Genomic DNA, 18,062 nt, shown 5'->3' with positions numbered 1-18,062 from the left:
TATACATTTTCAGACTAGAAAACACAAAAGAGTACCTTGCCAGAAGAAAAATAGCAAAGGAAAAAAAGGACAGCAAAAATAGTGACAGGGAAAGTCATTAAAAGAGATCATGGCACAAACATGTTTGGAATATCAGACATAGTTCTCAGTTATTCAAAGCTTTTGATAAAAACAGACTCGTATGTGGACTATTTTCAGTTAACTATCTATAGCAGACACGTTTGCAACACTATTATTATTTATTTAAGTTAATTCAATCTCTTCCAAAAAAAAATTTAAGATAGGAAGAAAAAAGAAAAAGCAACAACAATCCCCAATTAGTTATTAGAATTTCAGCCAAAAAACATCATAAACACTTGCATGACCGTGCGCACCACATTCATATCACATGAATTATTTAAGTTGTATTAAATATGCATGTCTGTATCCAAGCAGGTTTTTCTTGAAAACTCCAGTCTTCAGCTTTCTGCTATTTTCAATATTTGCTTAAAGGCAGTGTTTCTTACCCCTTGCCTCACATCAACTAATTATGAATTCCTTACACCATAGTTACTACCTGCCACAGAGAAAATGGAAAAAGGGGAAACTGTTTCATGATTCGTTTGCTATTTGCAACATCTTATTGGAAGTGTCTGCTTTGCAGTTTGATGAAAGCTAATCTATCAAACACATGTTCAGCACAGGTACAACTAGTAGCTAAGGGCACTAACAGATGATGAGCTAGAAACATCTGTCTGCCAACCCACTTAAACCCAATAACCCACATCTCCTGCAGTGGGGTCTTGCAGACAGTAATTGTGGAGCTAGAAAGGAGGAGGCAACTTCTGGTTTTGCCATGCTTGCCTGAACCCTGGAATGATCAACAGGAACACCTAAGACAGAAACACAGAGCTCTCAGGTGGCAGGTTCAGCTGAAGTCACAGTCTGAAAATCAACAGAGGTCTGACAGGAAGGTGACCAGTATGGGAGTACAGAGACTTGTCTTAAACGTGTGTACAGCAAAGTGCTGTGACCTAATAGGCAACAAGATCATTCAGTTTCTCAGTTCTCTGCTTTAATATGATCGTAAGGAAGAAAAAAAATCCTTAATCTTGGTCTAATCAAATTTGAAAGTTTGGCTGAAGCCATAGCCTAAATTCTAGTCCTCAGTAAGTATCTCAAACTATTCTCTCACAAAAAAAAAAAAAAAAAAAGAAAACTTGGGTTTTTCTTTGCATCAGATATTGATGCAAACATTCTACTAATACATCATTCAAAATAATCTTTCAATCTTATAAAACCCATACCTGGCACTGAAGATTGAGCAATAAGTGGCCACGGAGTCAAACACAAGTGAGGTTATGCACAGCTATGGTGCTATTTACCAGTTACAGATTTTGGAAGGAAAGTTCCAGACAGGAGTTGCTAAGGCTGGCAGGAAATAAGGCTGGTGAAGAGTGGGGGGCTCCTCGGTGACTCATCAGCTGTAGCCCCTTCTCCTCCCTCCCACACCCAGAAGCTTTCTGCCAGACATAAAATACTAAAATTTACCTTCATATTACAATGTTTATTCTACTTTCATTGCAGTGCATTTGGAAAGACGAGCAATTGCAGTTGCAGATATTACTGGATTAGAAAACAAGCTTCCAAGGTCCATTAAAGAACAAATAAATATTTTTCCTGTGTGAAAAAGCAGCATTTTCGTGAAACAGAACCCATTTAATGGGCCACTGTCATCTCATTTTTAAGGCATAGAAACTTGCAAACTCAAATGTAAGAATGTTCCTCCTTACTTCTTGCCATTTAGAACTAGGTTGTGTTTACATATCTGCAGAGTAATGGTTGCTAATACCTGCCTAAACCAAGTACTACAGTTTGTGAAAAATTTTCTGAAATATGAGGCAAAAATGCAAACCAGAACCAATAATAAAAGAGGATCAATATTCAGAAAGTAGCACAACTCAAGGTCCTCTGCACATTATATTCCAATGTTGAGAAGGACAACATTACTTTTTGAAAATCCTTGTATTTTCAAAATATTGCTATTAAACTTGCCCATATGTTCAGACAACTACACTCCTCATGAATCTTCTATTTAATGGTAGCTAAAAATAATCCCAGAATACAGACATTTGAAAAGGCTATTATTTGTACTACATTAGCACAGCACAGCCCCATTCAAAGACCAAAAACCTGTTACTCTGAAAAGAGGAACTCACCATGAGTTATCATGCTACTTGCCTGTTTGTACTTACTTCACTTGTTCATTTCATTTCATTTTCCTTTCAGTACCATAGAAATTCCCACATACAGAATGCTTTAAAGATCAAGCATCCAAAATTACAGCAAATGTTACAGCAAATGAAAACAAACTGAGCTGTTATTACTTGAACCCACATTCACCAGGCCTCAGGTTAGACACTGAGATTCCTAACTGTTTCTTGATAAGGCTTTTATACCTTCCCTCTATGTAAATATAGGAGTTACGTATCTATTTATCTCAAATCAAGAGGCATATTTTAAATCTTCTTGATGTTTTTACACTCAAAGCATATCTTCTCTAATTTAGCAAACATGATCTGTTAAGAACAGTCAAGCATCTAACAAAGCAAACACTACTAGCACTAGCATGTTTCTTTGTCTTTCTTGGATTATCGCCTTTAATTAGATTCCCCTATATAAAACAGCACGCATTTCAGCAGGGTCTGATTGATCTTCTCCTTCTAACCACACAAAGTTCTTTCTTGCGCTGCTCACACTGCTCCAGGAAGAAAATATATGGCTGCAGTGTAACAGGGAGATGAAGCAATGACTGCAGATGAGCATTAGAGATGACCTACTGGCACTTCTTTGTTGCAGTAGAACATTTGAAGAGGCATGAACAAACAGGAATAATTTGTAGTTCCTATTTTGCTGTGGATTTGGAAATGTTTTCGAACTCTACAGAAAACAACACCTGAAGAATTATGCATGGAAACACTTATATTATTATTTTATTATTAGCACTGCCACTAATGCGATATTTTAATAAGAGTTATGTGGATGTTCTATCTTTTGTTTTAATGCACACTTTTAGCCCTCACATGGAGAGGTTGCAAGCTGCAAAATATAAGTGAACTATATTGAAGCCAGACATTCATTTTCGCTTTTCCAAAATTCAAAACATTCTATCATCTGTTCCTATGGAAACTGAAGGGATATTCTAGGTTATATCAGTATCAGCCGATTATGTTGCAGAGAAATCTGTGGTTTATTTTAATCCATAGTTCAGAAACATAAATTCATACTTAGTGTTTAGCTTGATGATTTTGAATCCCTGAAGCATGGTTAGCACTTCAGATCCATTAGATCACACTTTAAGATAAAATGAACTCTTTTTAGTCCAGATTAGTAAAGCCATCATTTCTAAGGTTTGGTTAATCCCCATGAAGTTTACCATTCCAAAGCAGCACATAAGTAACATGTGCTTAGAAGATATACTTCCTGGTTGCTAGATGAGCCATACGTTGCTATATCACATCTTAACAGAATAAGGAAGATATAATTTAGATTTATTGAAAACTCCTTCAGTACTGCCATGCTCCAGATGGCCAGATGAAGGAATTTGATTTAGCAAGTTAACGAGATCATGAAAACCATAACCATAATACTGAAGATGAAAAATAAAATTGAATAATGCAACATGAATACATTTCTGTGACAAAGGAACTTAAAGGTTAGAACGAAGTAGAGATACATAAACACATGAAATGAAAATGCTCTATATGCATACAGAACTATCGCAAAACAAAAAACAAAAACCAGCTTAAGCTCCAAGGATTTTAATTAAACAGACTGAAGTGCCAGAAAGGATAACTGTGATTATTGACAATGAAAGCCAATATGACATGATGAAATTTCTTCTGTGTCTACATTAGAATTCCGAACAGCAACTGAGCAGCTAATGAGAAAAAAGAAGGAAAAAAAAAGCTTTGAATCTCACCCTCAGTCTTCACTAAGCAAAACTAGATGACGTAAAGTTAAGTATAGCTACCACCCTCACTGTATGCCAGAAGTAGCAAATAGGTACAAACTTTCCTTTTTTACAGATAACATACATAGTCTTCTCACTCTAGATTCAACTAATTGACTTCAAATCAAAATCAAAAATGCCTTCCATTTCTATAACGTATCATAGTCAATCACTTTATTATGGAAACTAGACTGAGACAGCTTTTTCACCAGGATGTCCTCCAGGGAATCCAGATTACAGGATAAAAAGGAAACCTAACAGCTACTGCCTGATGCGTACCATACTTGCTAAATTTTTGACAGTGACAAGGTTACATCCCAACTTCTGGCTTTCAAAGTAGAAACAAATGTCAGAACAAAAACAAAAACAAAAAAAAAACAAGAAGAAATATTGGCTGCTCTTTGACTTCAAAAAAATGTATAATCTGGGTAGCATTTCAACTCCAAGTTTTCCATACTTTTTATGAGGACAGCCCACAGTATATGGATACAAAGATGGTCATGGACGAACTGGGAATTATTTGCTCATATTTTTTCTACTTTATTTTCTGTTATAATGATCACTTCGTATTTATACAATTAGATGCAAAATGAAATCAATTTCCATTTGCATCATCTTATAAAATTTTTTTTTAATAGGATAAAATCTGGTATCTGGCATGAAAAAGCAGCAACGGGCAGGGGAAAACATCCAGAAGTCAAGCTTTTCTTTCGAGTCGTGCAGGACATCAGTGTGTGCAATACAGTACATCCTAAGCTGAATCAACCAAAGATAGAAGTTAAGAAGCCCACCACTCAACTGTGGGTCACGCTAAGTGTCGTTCTACTTTGACATTACACTTTGTTCTACAATCAAGCACTGTTCCACAGACTGGACAGCTTTAGACAGCACATTCATATACCTGTACAAGGTCTATACCAAAGACAACCAAGAAAGAGAATGCTTTAATAAAACACATAATCTTATTGAAGTATGTAAGATTAGTAATTAGAAATTCAAGTTCACATGCCCTTACTCACACAGTACTGCTACAAAAGCCACGTGTTTGGCAGTAATTTTTAGAAATAACTCAAGAATGCAACATTATCATTTTTTGTGGGTTTTGCCACAAAAAAAAAAAAGTGAAAATATCTTTTCAGTGAAAAACTGAATTGAATCAATGCCAGCCATTTTTGATACGTAAATACCTTGAGCACCTCCAAGTGCATCTGCATGCCTGGAACATGCTGCCTCAGGGTAAGAAAGACTATGTATTGCTTAAGATCCTTGACATTATATTAAATGCCAGCCTACAAAGGATTTAAGATTAATTTCACCAATCTTGCTGTAACATGGCAAGTTGTGCTACATAAGCACTCAGCTCAGAGGATCCTGATATGAAACAATGTGTACTTTCTTGATGATCACCTCCAGAAAAATGCTCAATTATATGCATACTGCTCCCACCAATCCCTTAGGGACAGCAATAGAGATCCTTGACATGAGATTAAATGCTGGTCTGAGAAGGAGATCAGATTACTATCCCAATCCTGCTGTTCTACTGCAAAATGTACTACTAAGCACCTAGCTTAGACGACCCTGATTAGAGATAAATTGAGCAACTTTTTGATAAGCAATTTCTAGAACACTGGTTAATTATGCAGATACTTCATCCTTCAATCTCAGGCACTAAGTAGCATTAGACTAGAACAATTATATGTCTAATCAATAATTTTAAATTAAAAAATGAAAGGAAAAAATGCTGTAGTTGTTCTAAAGCCAATTCAACTTAGAGGAGAGACTCAGTATGAAGTGGAATGCAAAACAGATCACAATAAATTCTACTCAGTCAGATACAATATGGAAATTCAAAATACCCCCAAATATGTTCAATTTGGCAAAATTATAAAGATTACATTGAAAGTAATTGAGACATTTGTGCTCAGATTGTAGTGTTTACATATTCATCTTGTTTACATCTTGCAGAAATAGAATTTAGGATTATTTTTGTTTGCTTGCTTTCTTCCCTCTTTATTCTATGAGATTATAATTAGGACAGCTCTTAAAAAAATCATATACTAAAGAAAAACTGCAGACAATTCAACATTTGAACAAAGGAGATTATTTTTTGCTTTCTCTAATACAATCAAGAAACTTCACTATAGGGACACCAGAAACTTTCACTATTTTGAATGAATCTAGCTCTCACTAGATTTATGCTAGGTAGAAAAACAAGGAAGTTTTCTGTAACATAAACTGTGTTTAGGGTGCATAATCAAGGAATTCTGAGTTCTGCTCTCATCTTCACATCATGTCCTGTTTGACCTAAATATGTTTTATTCTGTATTCAGTGATACCATGATCCTAACAAATAAACAAAGTTTATATTGGTAAGGTCAAAAGCAATAGCATAGGTTCCTAACCCATTTCACACATACTAGTACAAAGCCTGCAAAAATCTACCCTTCTTACTTAGAGACGCCCCATAACTGTGGTTAAAGCATTAAACCTAGTTCACAACTTGTGCTACATCTTAATAGAAGTAAAGATGGGAGAGATGGGTATGTATTCTTTTGTGTACACATTACCTGGCCCTTTATGCTATCAACAGTTTAATTACCTGAGGGAACTAAGTGTGGGCAACCACCTGTCCTGGCTGTAATATGAAGTCTAGCACTAAGCATGATAATATAAAAGAAAGGAGTTGAAGCATGAGCTAAGATGTGGAGTAAGTTTTCTTTCTATATATAGCAGCCACAACACTGTCCAGCAGAACTGTCTATAAAGGATTGAGTGGTTTCTCTTGTTGTGAATAATTTACTATTCATATATACCTTACACAATACACTTGCTGAAAAAAGTGGTGTCTAAGGAAAATTTAGATCATTTTACCTAGAGTTCCTCCTGTAAGCCAAAGAAATGCAGGGGACACTTCACGTGGTTACAAGACAGCTACGTACCTTCTCTTGTCTTCTTGTTTTTAGGCAGAAAACACTGCTGTATATTCTAAGAGACTGACCAGAGCATATAATAATGCTCTGGTTGTATCTCTGTTAAAGCCGTCTCTCCTGATTTCTACGCTATCTGCTATGAGCCTGCTTAAAGTGTGAAGGAAAGCTATGAAGAAATGCAGGACTAAACAGTAAGAACAGAATTTGAATCAATTTTCTTGATGCTGCTCATGACAGAGCATTAATCTGTACTATGTACACCAGGAGTGCGTAACAAAGCATACAATGCAATAAAAAAAATGCCTGTAGCCATTGCTACCTCCACTTGAATGGATTTACCATTATTTGCTTTACTTTTGCCCACAGGAGCAGAGAAGGCTTACTGTTTCTAAAAGGATTAGGAAGACAAGCATGGTTGGCAGCTCTATGAAAACCTGTTAAATCTAGAAATGTTGAGTGACTCTTCTGGTTTATACTCAGATGGCGGCTTTAAAGTTACTGCTGTGAGCACACATAGAAGCCTTTGCTTACATCATAGAATAATAAACTCTTTAGAGTTGGAAGGGACTTTTAAAGGTCATCTAGTCCAAATTCCCTGCAATGAAGAAGGATATGCACAGCTAGGTCAGGTTGCCCAGGGCCAAGAACGTGGCCTTAAGTCTCCAGGGATGGGGCATCAACCACAGCTCTGAGCAACCTGTTCCAGCACTTCACCACCCCCACTGTAAAAACCTTCTTCCTTATATCTAACCTAAGTCTATCCTCTTTAAATTTGAAGCCATTTCCCTTGTTCTATCACAAAAGACCCTGCTAAAGAGTCTGTCCCCTTCTTTCCTGTAGCTCTCCTTCAGATATTCAAAGGCCAGATCATTTTTGTGGTCCTCCTCTGGACGTGCTCCAACAGTCTCTCCTGTACTGAGGTCTCCACATCTGGACACAATATTCCAGCTGAGGCCTCACCAGCACAGAGTAGATGGTCAGGATCACCTCCCTCACCCTGCTGGCCATGCTACTTTTGATGCAGCCCAGGATACGGTTGGTCTTCTGGGCTGTGAGGGCACATTGCTGGCTCATGGACACCACCTGGACAAAATACACCTGCATTATTCTCAGCGGTACAGACCTGGCTACCACAATAGGAATCATCAAAAAGGCAGCTTATCTAAAAAATACTGTACTACAAAGCGCACATGAAAAGATGAAGATTCTATGCCCCTTTGTGGGAAATCTCAGGGCTAGGAAGGTATAAATGTAAACCAGGTTGTCAATAAACAGCTACAGTACTAAGAACCAAAGACACAGAAGCCGTTGGTCGTATTTCAAACTCCATATTTCTTGGGCAATGTCTGCATGCATATTTTATAAAACACACTATTATTCCAACATTAAATCAACAAACTGTATCCAACAACAAATCTGTGAGACATAGCCCGACATTACTTAATAAAAATACCCATTTCTGATAGGACTAAACACTAAAAATGTTCTTCTAAACAATCTTCCAAACAATCTCTCTTGCTAGAAACAGGCCCCTGGCTAAAGCACAACAAGCAAATCCTTTAATAATCTCTTGATTACCTGGATAGAGCCTGGAACACCTAATAAATCTGTCAATTTTTCAAGTAGAGTGGGATTGATTTCCCCAGGGAATCTTTGTCAGTTCTGTTTTAGTACTTAATATAAAGAGAAAATTATCAGAGAAGGTCAAATCTGACATGAAAAACTAGAAGGGGTCGACACCGATGAAGACTTTTGCTATGTTTAAAATAGATTTTTCTCAGCCCCTATCATCGTTCAGTCTTCATTTAACATAGCACATATTTCATAGCTTGTAACAAGCCCAATTCATGTTCAGCAACATGCTCAAAAAGCCGGGAGTTTCAATATTTGAATAGTAATTACGCAAAAAACAGCATTTTTCTTTTCCCCTATCATTTTGCTATCAGTAAATAGTGAACGGTATTTACCACATTTACTTACAATGAGAGGTATAAGACGATACATAATGATCATTTTAATCCTCGATTATCTAATGAAGCCAATTTAATTACGAGATTTTCCATTCCATTTATGTTCTGCTCTCATGTCAGCATCGAATACTACAAATAAATGCTACATTGCCTCACGAGGTTAACCATTTTTAACAAACAGCATAGAAACATCTTGTTCTAATACACTTTGTTTTCTAATTTAAAAAAAAAAGCTGATAGGAATTTGTGCTAGATTTCTCCTCTTACTGTAGTACTGGAGATTAAAATATGTTGGGTTTTTTTAATAGCCAAGGGAATACACATTTTAAAAACAGGTCAGTACAAATAATACTACAAATAGTTAAATAACACACACAGTCAGGTTATTAAAAACGTAGATAATTACATTTAGTATAGAAGAATGTAATTATGAGTATAGTGAATATCTACCTCAAAGTCTACAATGCCTTTTAAAGTATTAATCGGAAATCCATCAAATCGTTTTGTTACATAACTGCACAGCTAAAATGCAGAAATCTTCTTACTTTTAAGAAACTACATTTTCCAGAATTACCTGCAAAGCTTGGCAATATCAGCAATGTCATTTACTGTGCTAAATACAAAATTCTCTTCATTAGCAGTTTTTTTTATCGCACTGTTTAGAATTCTTTTGTCCGCACGAACTTCCTCACAAATTTTCAGGGTTAGATCCTACAAAATGCTATTTTTGAAAATAAATATGTTGCACAAAGCTACTTTTGTCAATTTCTTTGAATACTGATATGTGAATCTGAATACTGATATGTGAATTTCTTTCTCTTGAAAGTAAGATGGTTTTAAGTTTAACATCCATTAGAAAATGCAAGACCAAACAAAGGAAATCAAGTCTCACAGCACCCTTCAAACTTCACTTGTGAAAGGAAGTAAAAAAAGAACATGTATTTTACCTGAGTCTCCACACCTTGCTCAAGTAACCTTTTAGCCTGATTTTCTACCTCCAGCCGAGCTCTTGCAATAAAAAGCAGGTCATTTTCAATTACTTCTATTCCAGACAGATCTATCCCTTGAGAAAGGTAATCTAAAAAAGCAACAAAATATTGATAAGCTTGACATATAATAAAATGGAACATTTTAAACACATTAAAACGTTTAGAAATTGTAGTTAGTTCCAAAGAACATTTTTGCATAAAACACTTGACAACGGAGTATGCTGAAAGAATGAACTGTTCGAGAAAAACTGAAAATCAAAAGACTGTTACTCAAAAACATGCATATTTAATACATCTCATTTGCCTCTCTAGAATCAGACACTTTGGAAAAGCTGTCAGTTCAAGGAATTCAAGAATCTCAGTTACGGTGCATCAAGGGACAAGAAAGTCACATCCTTGTCCCAAAGGACTAACTATGTAACTGAACTTATCTAAACAGATGTTTTGATAAGCATAATTTTCTCTAATACCTGACAATCTCTACATATTATGTGCTTATATGTTCAAATTATACTTCAAGTACAAATTAAAATTCTAAACATTGCAGATAAATGCAAATATCACAAAATTTATTTTCATGATAGAAACCAGCTGTTCATCAGTACAGCATTCACACATTATTCAGCAGGGCAGGTGAAAATCCACTGAAAGCTGACTTCTGTCACTGCCTATGTAAACATGGTTAAACCATTTAATCTTTCACTCAGTGCCAGATACTTCCTTCACAATGTTTCACCATTTCCATTTATAACAATGACTTCCTGATAGTCATCTTCCCTTATGTCCTCCCAGTAAGTCTACTAAGGCATAGACTTATCCCTACTAGGCTAGCTGAGCTTTTAAATCTTAAATAAACTTTCACTTTAGTAACCAGTTATTTTTGTTTATTCACAATAAAGTGATCTAAGCATCAGACTCATTTTTGCAACCATATGTTCGTAACTGAACACAGAATTCCAAGCGGATCACTACACGGCTACAATAGAGAAGAGCACTTGTATGTGAAAAACTCAGCAAAAGGAACTGAAACAAACAATTTCCAGAAGTGCTGCATAAAGCTGAGTAAGGAATAAAGGAGATCAACATTCTTAACAGTACTATGTGTCAAATAGGCTTCACTCTACTAAGAATAGACCTGCAAATGCTTTTGTCTGCATGTACCCATTTAAAATTGATCACAGGAGTCAGAGGACAGGTGAGCAGCAGGGAGGTACATTTCATGTTGCACAGGCTGTTAATGAAGCCTGACACAAACACATGTTTACAAAGCTGTTTTTTGCTAGGGGCTATGACATTCCTCTTACCCAGGTAACTTCTCTTGAGAAGAACAATTTTTTGCTGTGACCAAGCTGCATATCCAAATGTGTTTTTCGTACGAACCTCTTAAAACTGATACTATACACTCAGTTACCAATCAACAAGTGTCTTGAATGTGAACATTATTTTTTTGACCTGTACTTGTCAGCTGACATAGTAAGATCGAAAAAAAAAGTGCAAAGAACTAGCCAAACTTTACATCTACTGCCAAGCAGATTTTTGGCAACATGGTACTACAAAAGGTGCAAATATCATCAAAGACTCACCTATCCACCCAGCAAATAAGAAATTTGCTGTGGATTTCACTTTCATAATAAAATCACACTCTACACAAGCAGGCTGCTTAAACAAAACAAAATGTGGTCCTGATCTCCTAAATTCAAAGAAAAAAATATTGTGAAAGAGAAATAAAAAAGAAACTGTTTTTCCCTACTGTTTTTTTATCTCTAAACCTAAATTAGGCCATTTCAGGTGCTAAAAATCTAATCAGTCCGATGGTTTTATGAAAGGAACAGAAAGCCCATGCTGCTTTGGCTTCTCCAAATGCTCCATCTGTGCCTCACACTGGCAGCCACCTCCTGCTCATCTGCCAAAATCTGCATCTTTGCTTCACATTCCCTGCAATCCTAACAAAATATTTGGGACGCAATGCATTTCCGTGGGACTTCTTAACAGAGCGCCTTTCTGTGGGTCCAGTCTAGGCAGCCTGCTCTGGATGCTGTTAGCTACTGCTCTAAGCAGTAGAGAAGCCCCAGCAATCATATTATACTATTCTCAGATGATGAGCAGCTTTCATGTAGACAGTGAGTCTGCAGTAGAAATATCTGCAGTGCTTTCCTGACCTTACTATATAAGAGTAGAAGCTGCAACACAGACAGAACATATCTACACTTCTGTACTGCCATCAGTGAAGCTGTCACTGCTGACCACACTGATGGAACGCAGCAGAGGCAGCTGACACATAGCCAGAACCTCAGTATATTTAGAATCCATAGTCACAGAACACCCTGAGCTGGAATGGACTCACAAGGCTCACTGAGTCCAGCTCCTGGCTCCACACAGGACTATGCAAAATTCAAAGGGTATTTCTGAGAGCACTTTCCAGTGTATTTAAAATATTGTAGAGGAACTTGCATATTCCAAGCTGCTAGTTTTAGTTAAAAAAGAAAATATGTCACCTGAAGTGAGATACTACCAGGCACTAGCAAAAGCAGAATTCTTCTCCACGCATTTGTGCAGTGCCATCATCCAGTTTCTTGCTGTGCGCAGTCTCTAAGTAACTACACAGTCTAACCAGAAAAGTTGTAGCCAAAGAAGTATGAGTGAGATGGTCTGTAAGGAATTCGTGTCTACATCTCAAAAACAAAGAAAGTGCAAAGGCTTATCTTCTAGTTAGCAGAGACTCTGGGGACTGGAGCCCAGTTAAAAATTTACCAGCTTTCCTCCATAAGAGGAGCTCCTCCATAGAGCTGGCCAATGTTCACAGCTCTGTTCTCGATCACTACCACAGGGTTAGCAGGACTTCCACACTTCTCCTGTCTTTCAACATAAAGCGTAGTAGATTTAGTTAGTTAACTATTTATATAAAGAAACACTTGTGCCTAAAATGAGTTAGGAACCATATAAACTTCCACTACACTGCAGGGCTGCAGTCACGGCATGAACTGCCCTCACATCGGCAAGAGCTGAAGCATTCTGCCCCAGTCACTTCCATGTACTGAAGCAAGGAAGGAAACTAGAGAAGGGAAATACGGTGCTGTTCCCATTCCTTCACCTCCCATTCCTCTGCTATCTGTGGTATTGCTTCCCTTCTAACTATCACACCTTATTAAGCTTGGAAAGAACAGCTGGAAATGACTTTTTAAGGACTTAAAATACAGACTGCCTGCTGAATCCTTCTCTTGAACAAAAAATATTATATGTCAAAACAAAATGCACTGAGCCCTAGGAATCAGTGACATTTAATGCACCTCAGCCAAAGAAAGGGTTAGTTTCTTGTATTTCTTAAAGGAAAAAGATTTTTGTCATTACAATTCCAAATTTTCTCGATTTATTAAACCTGAACAGTTTTCTAATCCACTGCCTGAGATGTTGCTTACAGCTATGTTTTTCAAACCACCATTTCCCAGGTAGTTATATAAGAGGGGTTTAACAGACATAGATCTGATACGTACAATACACTAGGTAGAAAACAATACTCTGTGCAAAAGAGTGAGTTTTTCTGTCTCAACAATTTAGAATCTTTCTATGACACGATTTTCTTTTCTGACCTCGAAATTCACTGTGAAAATATATAATGAAGATTTTAAAAAATCTGAATTTTCTTAGTAAATATTCAAGCATTTGAAAAACAGGATAATGATGAAACTAGCATCACTATAAGCTTCTCAGGAACAGCACTATGCTCGTTATTTAAACTGATGACTTTGAGCTCTTGATGAAAACCAGAGAATCAACGCATAGGAAACCAGGACAGACAGTAACAAACCAATGTGATTAAACCAAGTCAGTCAAGAGGATACTTGAGCCAAAAGAGAAATCCTTCTGTGCTTTGAGATGCAGCATCAGCAACGCTAAGAACAAAAAGCAAAGTTACAGCAAAGTTCTGGAAGGGAATTAGAAGAGCTGAAGTGGATTCCCTATGAACAACTTACCCAATGAGTACATAGGAAGCAGACAAAGATAAATTAAGATGAAGCTATTGGGGGTAATTAAAAGAAAATATTCTTGAAATTCTCTACTATTTCTGTTTGCCTGTTTGAGGAATGTTTGGGGACTATTTCTTTTTTTAATTAATTGCTTTCCATTACTTTCACATTCTTAGCTGAGGGAAAAGTTGGTGACATCTTGTAACATTTGTGTCCTAAGGCTGCTCTTTTTTGAAAATGAAGAAAAATCACAATTTTCTAAGAAACTACTACTCTCCCATCTGATGCACAATGCAGGCACAAAAGAGCCACTGCTGGCAAAAATGAGAGGACAGGTTACAACTTCCGCTCTTGGTGGAATGTAAATTGGTAGAAGATGTGCACAAAGCCGAACCCAAATCACTATTTACACTATATATCTGAATTACAAAGAATTAGAAGTAAAAGGACAGATACTGTAAAAGCACATAAAATCTTTCCTATGAGGGAGAAACATTCTGTAATGACAAATTCCATTCTTGAAGGGAGTTATTATGAATTTTAGTCTATATACCTACAGCAGTGCCTGGATACAAGCTCAAAACAAACACAATTAGTTGATTGATTTGTTAGAACTGCTGAGGATCAATTTGAAATTTTTTTCCCATCTACTTCTAAAGTATCTCAAAGTAATTTACTGATTCGAATGGGCCACAATCTCATCCATCATGGAAACTTCCATGGTCCTCACTGCAATGTTAACTACTGCACTTGCTAGCAAAAAGGAAAGATGACATCATGTTTGCCCCAGTTATATCCAAACCCCCAGCTTGGGAAGCTGTTAGGCCTACTAAGTTCATTTGTTTTTAATAATGCAGGTAATATAAAACTAAAAAAACTCCTAGAATTTAGCTTAAGAGCCTGATACCCTGGCAGAAACCCAATGCTCATCTACTGGTTAAATCAATCTATTATTTTATATTCCATCTTTATTCCTTAAGTGGAATAGATGGATAACCTAACCTAAGGAACAGCCTGCTTTCTGTAGGTGCTTACATTTCCTATGCAATTGATACATAGAGCAAGTGGGGAATGGCAAGAGCAGGCACATTTGTAGGTCTTCAAAAATGGAAGCTGGTGCCTCAGAAAAGATTCTTTCTCCATGATCTGCTTTAAGCAAAATAATTCTCTGCATAGGCTGAAATGTCTGCCCCAAACCCTGCAGCAGGCTCCTAAGCACTCGCTGTAGCATGGCTTATATTAAGTCTTTAAATCAAGGGAAATGGATTCCACTACAGTTAATATGAAACAATATCTTATTGTCATTTTATACAGTGTGAGCTTTTCTGAAAAAAAGTTGTTTATTCCTATAAAAATTGTGTAAATTATGGTGCCCTGTGCAGTGTTCAAAATAAGAATGTTGCTCTACACTGTGCTGTATAAAATACACAGTATACTTTAGATATACTTTAGACACTGATCAATTTTGAATCTTAAAAGACTAATTTTGAAACTTTTATGAAGGGATTATGAATTCATTACAGGAGAGGAAGAAAATTTTAATGCCAGCTACTCACAAATTTCCTGCTGTCCTTCTTTCATTTTCCTACACATCCAGATTCCTGCAAAATTCTCCTTTCCTCTGTGAAAGAACTGAGAATAAAATATCTCTCTACCTCTAAAATGCCATTAAGTTCCTATGAAAACTGATCTTTATTTAACCAATTTCTCCCATCTTAAAAATTAACTACTCATATGCATAATACATAAGGTTTAGCATTTCAGCTGTCTGAGCAACATTAAGGGAGGCAAAACCATCCTGCTGGAGTCAGAAGCAGAACGGGGCCAGTGTTACTGTGCTTCTATTTGCTTTCCTGGGCAGCGTGCGAACACACTCATGCTGTTTAAGTCCAGAAAAGGAAATAAAGTATTATACAATCAGGTACAGTTTCTCACAGATGCCCTTAGGGAAAGGAGACATGAAAACTGAAAACAAAGCAAAACTACTCAGCCTGTCATATCAATCATATGCCAAGAACGTTTAAGTTCTAAGGAAATCAGGCCAACAGTACAAGAACCAAACTGGTGAAAGTAAATGATTCAAAGAGAGCATAAACCTGAACCACTCATTTAAACATGGGCACTCTACCTGTACAAAGATCTCATCTGTCATCTACAGTGTGTTATTTTACCAGAGTAGGACTTCAGAATAAAATTGAGTTCAACACTCCAAAACAAGTGATCACCTGGATATAAAAAAAATGTAACTTCTATCATATTAAAACAAAGGGATGTTTGTTGTGAACAGTTGGAGGAGGAAGGAATGGGTGTCATTTTGCATTTGGATTTCTGTTTCCTCAAAACAATCATTGCTGATTTTTAAAGTGTGAGTTCAGGCTGCCCAGAGAGGTTGTGGATGCCCCGTCCCTGGAGGTGTTCAAGGCCCGGCCCTGGGCAGCCTGGTCTAGTATGAAAGGTGCAGGTTGAAACTTTATGATCCTTCAGGTCCCTCCCAACCAATGCTTTAATCATCATCTGTGGCCATTCTGTACCAACAGAGGAAACTTGCTTTGTCTCTCCAGACTGCACACATAAAACTCAAGAAATACATTCAAAGTTGATAAGAGGATGGGAGAAGTATTGAAGAAACCCGACTATTCATTTTTAACATTATATTAAAGCTGCATTTAAACTGTCTCGATGGAAGAGTTAATTCCTACTCTCTGGGCTGGAAATCAGATGTCAGGCAAGATCTGGAATTGATGGAAATGAGTTTGATATCTATTTTTATCATCATCCCTGACTTAACAATGAGCACCATATTTTGGAGACATCCCTGTGAAAATGCCATGATTCAGAAAATAGCTTAGCATACCAAGACAAACATTACTTAGGTCTAATCACTAGTTATACCGCACTACTCCTACATCCACTTAGACCTAAAGCAGAATTTCTTGAACTCCTTTGAGGTTTCCCACCACGTGATCCTCCCCTGTCTTTTTTCCCTGTGCTGCATTCAGACCCATAATCTTAATGAACGTCCGCTAGGTTCTGCATTTCGGGTGGTGGTGTGTGGAGCCAGGAGTTGGACTCACTGATCCTTGTGGGTCACTTCCAACCTGGGATATTGTATGATTTGTGATTCTAACCTTCAGTAAGTTATGCTCAAGTGAGCCCAAAAGGAACCACCAAAACGGTCAAAGAGACTGAAGCACATGGGCATGAGGACAAACAGAACTGTCTGTCAACCCAGGAAAGATCAGTACAGAGATCTCGCTTCTGTTGTCTGCTGCCCAGCAGGTGGCTGGGAGAAGCTGGAGGCAGACTTTTCCCAGAGGTGCAGCCAGGCAGGAAAAGAGACAGAAGAAGAACTCTAAAAACCACACAAAGGTTCTTACGCCTTTCTTAAAAGTAGCCAATTGGAGAAACTTTCTTGGGAGCTCACAAAACTTTTTTACTAGCTAAAATTGCATTTTTCTAAATTCTCTGTGACAAAATACCTGCATCACTGATGCCTTGCGTCATCAGTCGTTAGATGATGGAGCAGCAATGGGCTCCATGCCATATATTCTAGCTGATATTCTAGCCTATAAATCAGAAAACATTCAAAAAAAATGTCTTACACAAGTACCTTTGAGTTACAACTACAACAGCATTCACAGCACAATGTTATAATCACAAAAACAAATACTATGTGTATGTATTATTTAGAAAGTCCATGTTCTAATCTGATAATTAAGAGATAGTTCTTCATTAAAAATAAACAGAGAGAAAAATATTTATCCGTAACAAATTTACTGAAGTTTAATTTAGGCAATGCACTGTCCTTCAGATGTATATGGACTTTCAAAATCAAATTTATTGCAGCAACAAAGCAGTAATACCTCGACAAGTCAACATTCCTCTTGGGCTTTTTTTGGAGCTAAGCAAAAATAAAACATGTTGCACTAGTAAAAATCTAGCTGTCCTATTTCTGTTTTGAACACTCTTCATACCATCACAGATGCAAAGCAATGTGTGTAGCATATGGGAAAAAAAAAAAGGGGGACAGATAGGTATAATATAGAACATAGGCAAGTTGGAGACCACTGAAGAAATGAATGTAAGGGTTGAAAGAGACAAGAATGACATCATGCTCAAAAATAAGACAGAGAAAAAATGCTGCAACATGAGCTGTTAAAAGATGCAAGTATTAGTCTGCAATTCAGTGCCATCATTTCCCTTCCACCTTGCACGTT

The 18,062-nt window shown here is 37.0% G+C and overlaps 1 protein-coding gene across 1 annotated transcript in view; it reads right to left on the bottom strand.

Moving 5' to 3' along the window:
- Positions 1-18,062, bottom strand: part of COG5 (component of oligomeric golgi complex 5) — a 177,904-nt gene that overhangs the window by 92,981 nt on the left and 66,861 nt on the right. Inside the window, exon 7 of the mRNA XM_052681177.1 lies at positions 9,839-9,969. Coding sequence (XP_052537137.1) covers positions 9,839-9,969 — 131 coding nt within the window. The remainder of the gene's footprint in view (positions 1-9,838; positions 9,970-18,062) is intronic.

This window comes from Tympanuchus pallidicinctus, unplaced genomic scaffold (genome assembly GCF_026119805.1).
Source record: "Tympanuchus pallidicinctus isolate F22 unplaced genomic scaffold, pur_lepc_1.0 scaffold19, whole genome shotgun sequence".
Lineage (NCBI taxonomy): Eukaryota > Metazoa > Chordata > Aves > Galliformes > Phasianidae > Tympanuchus > Tympanuchus pallidicinctus.
This window is presented reverse-complemented; position numbering and strand designations above follow the sequence as displayed.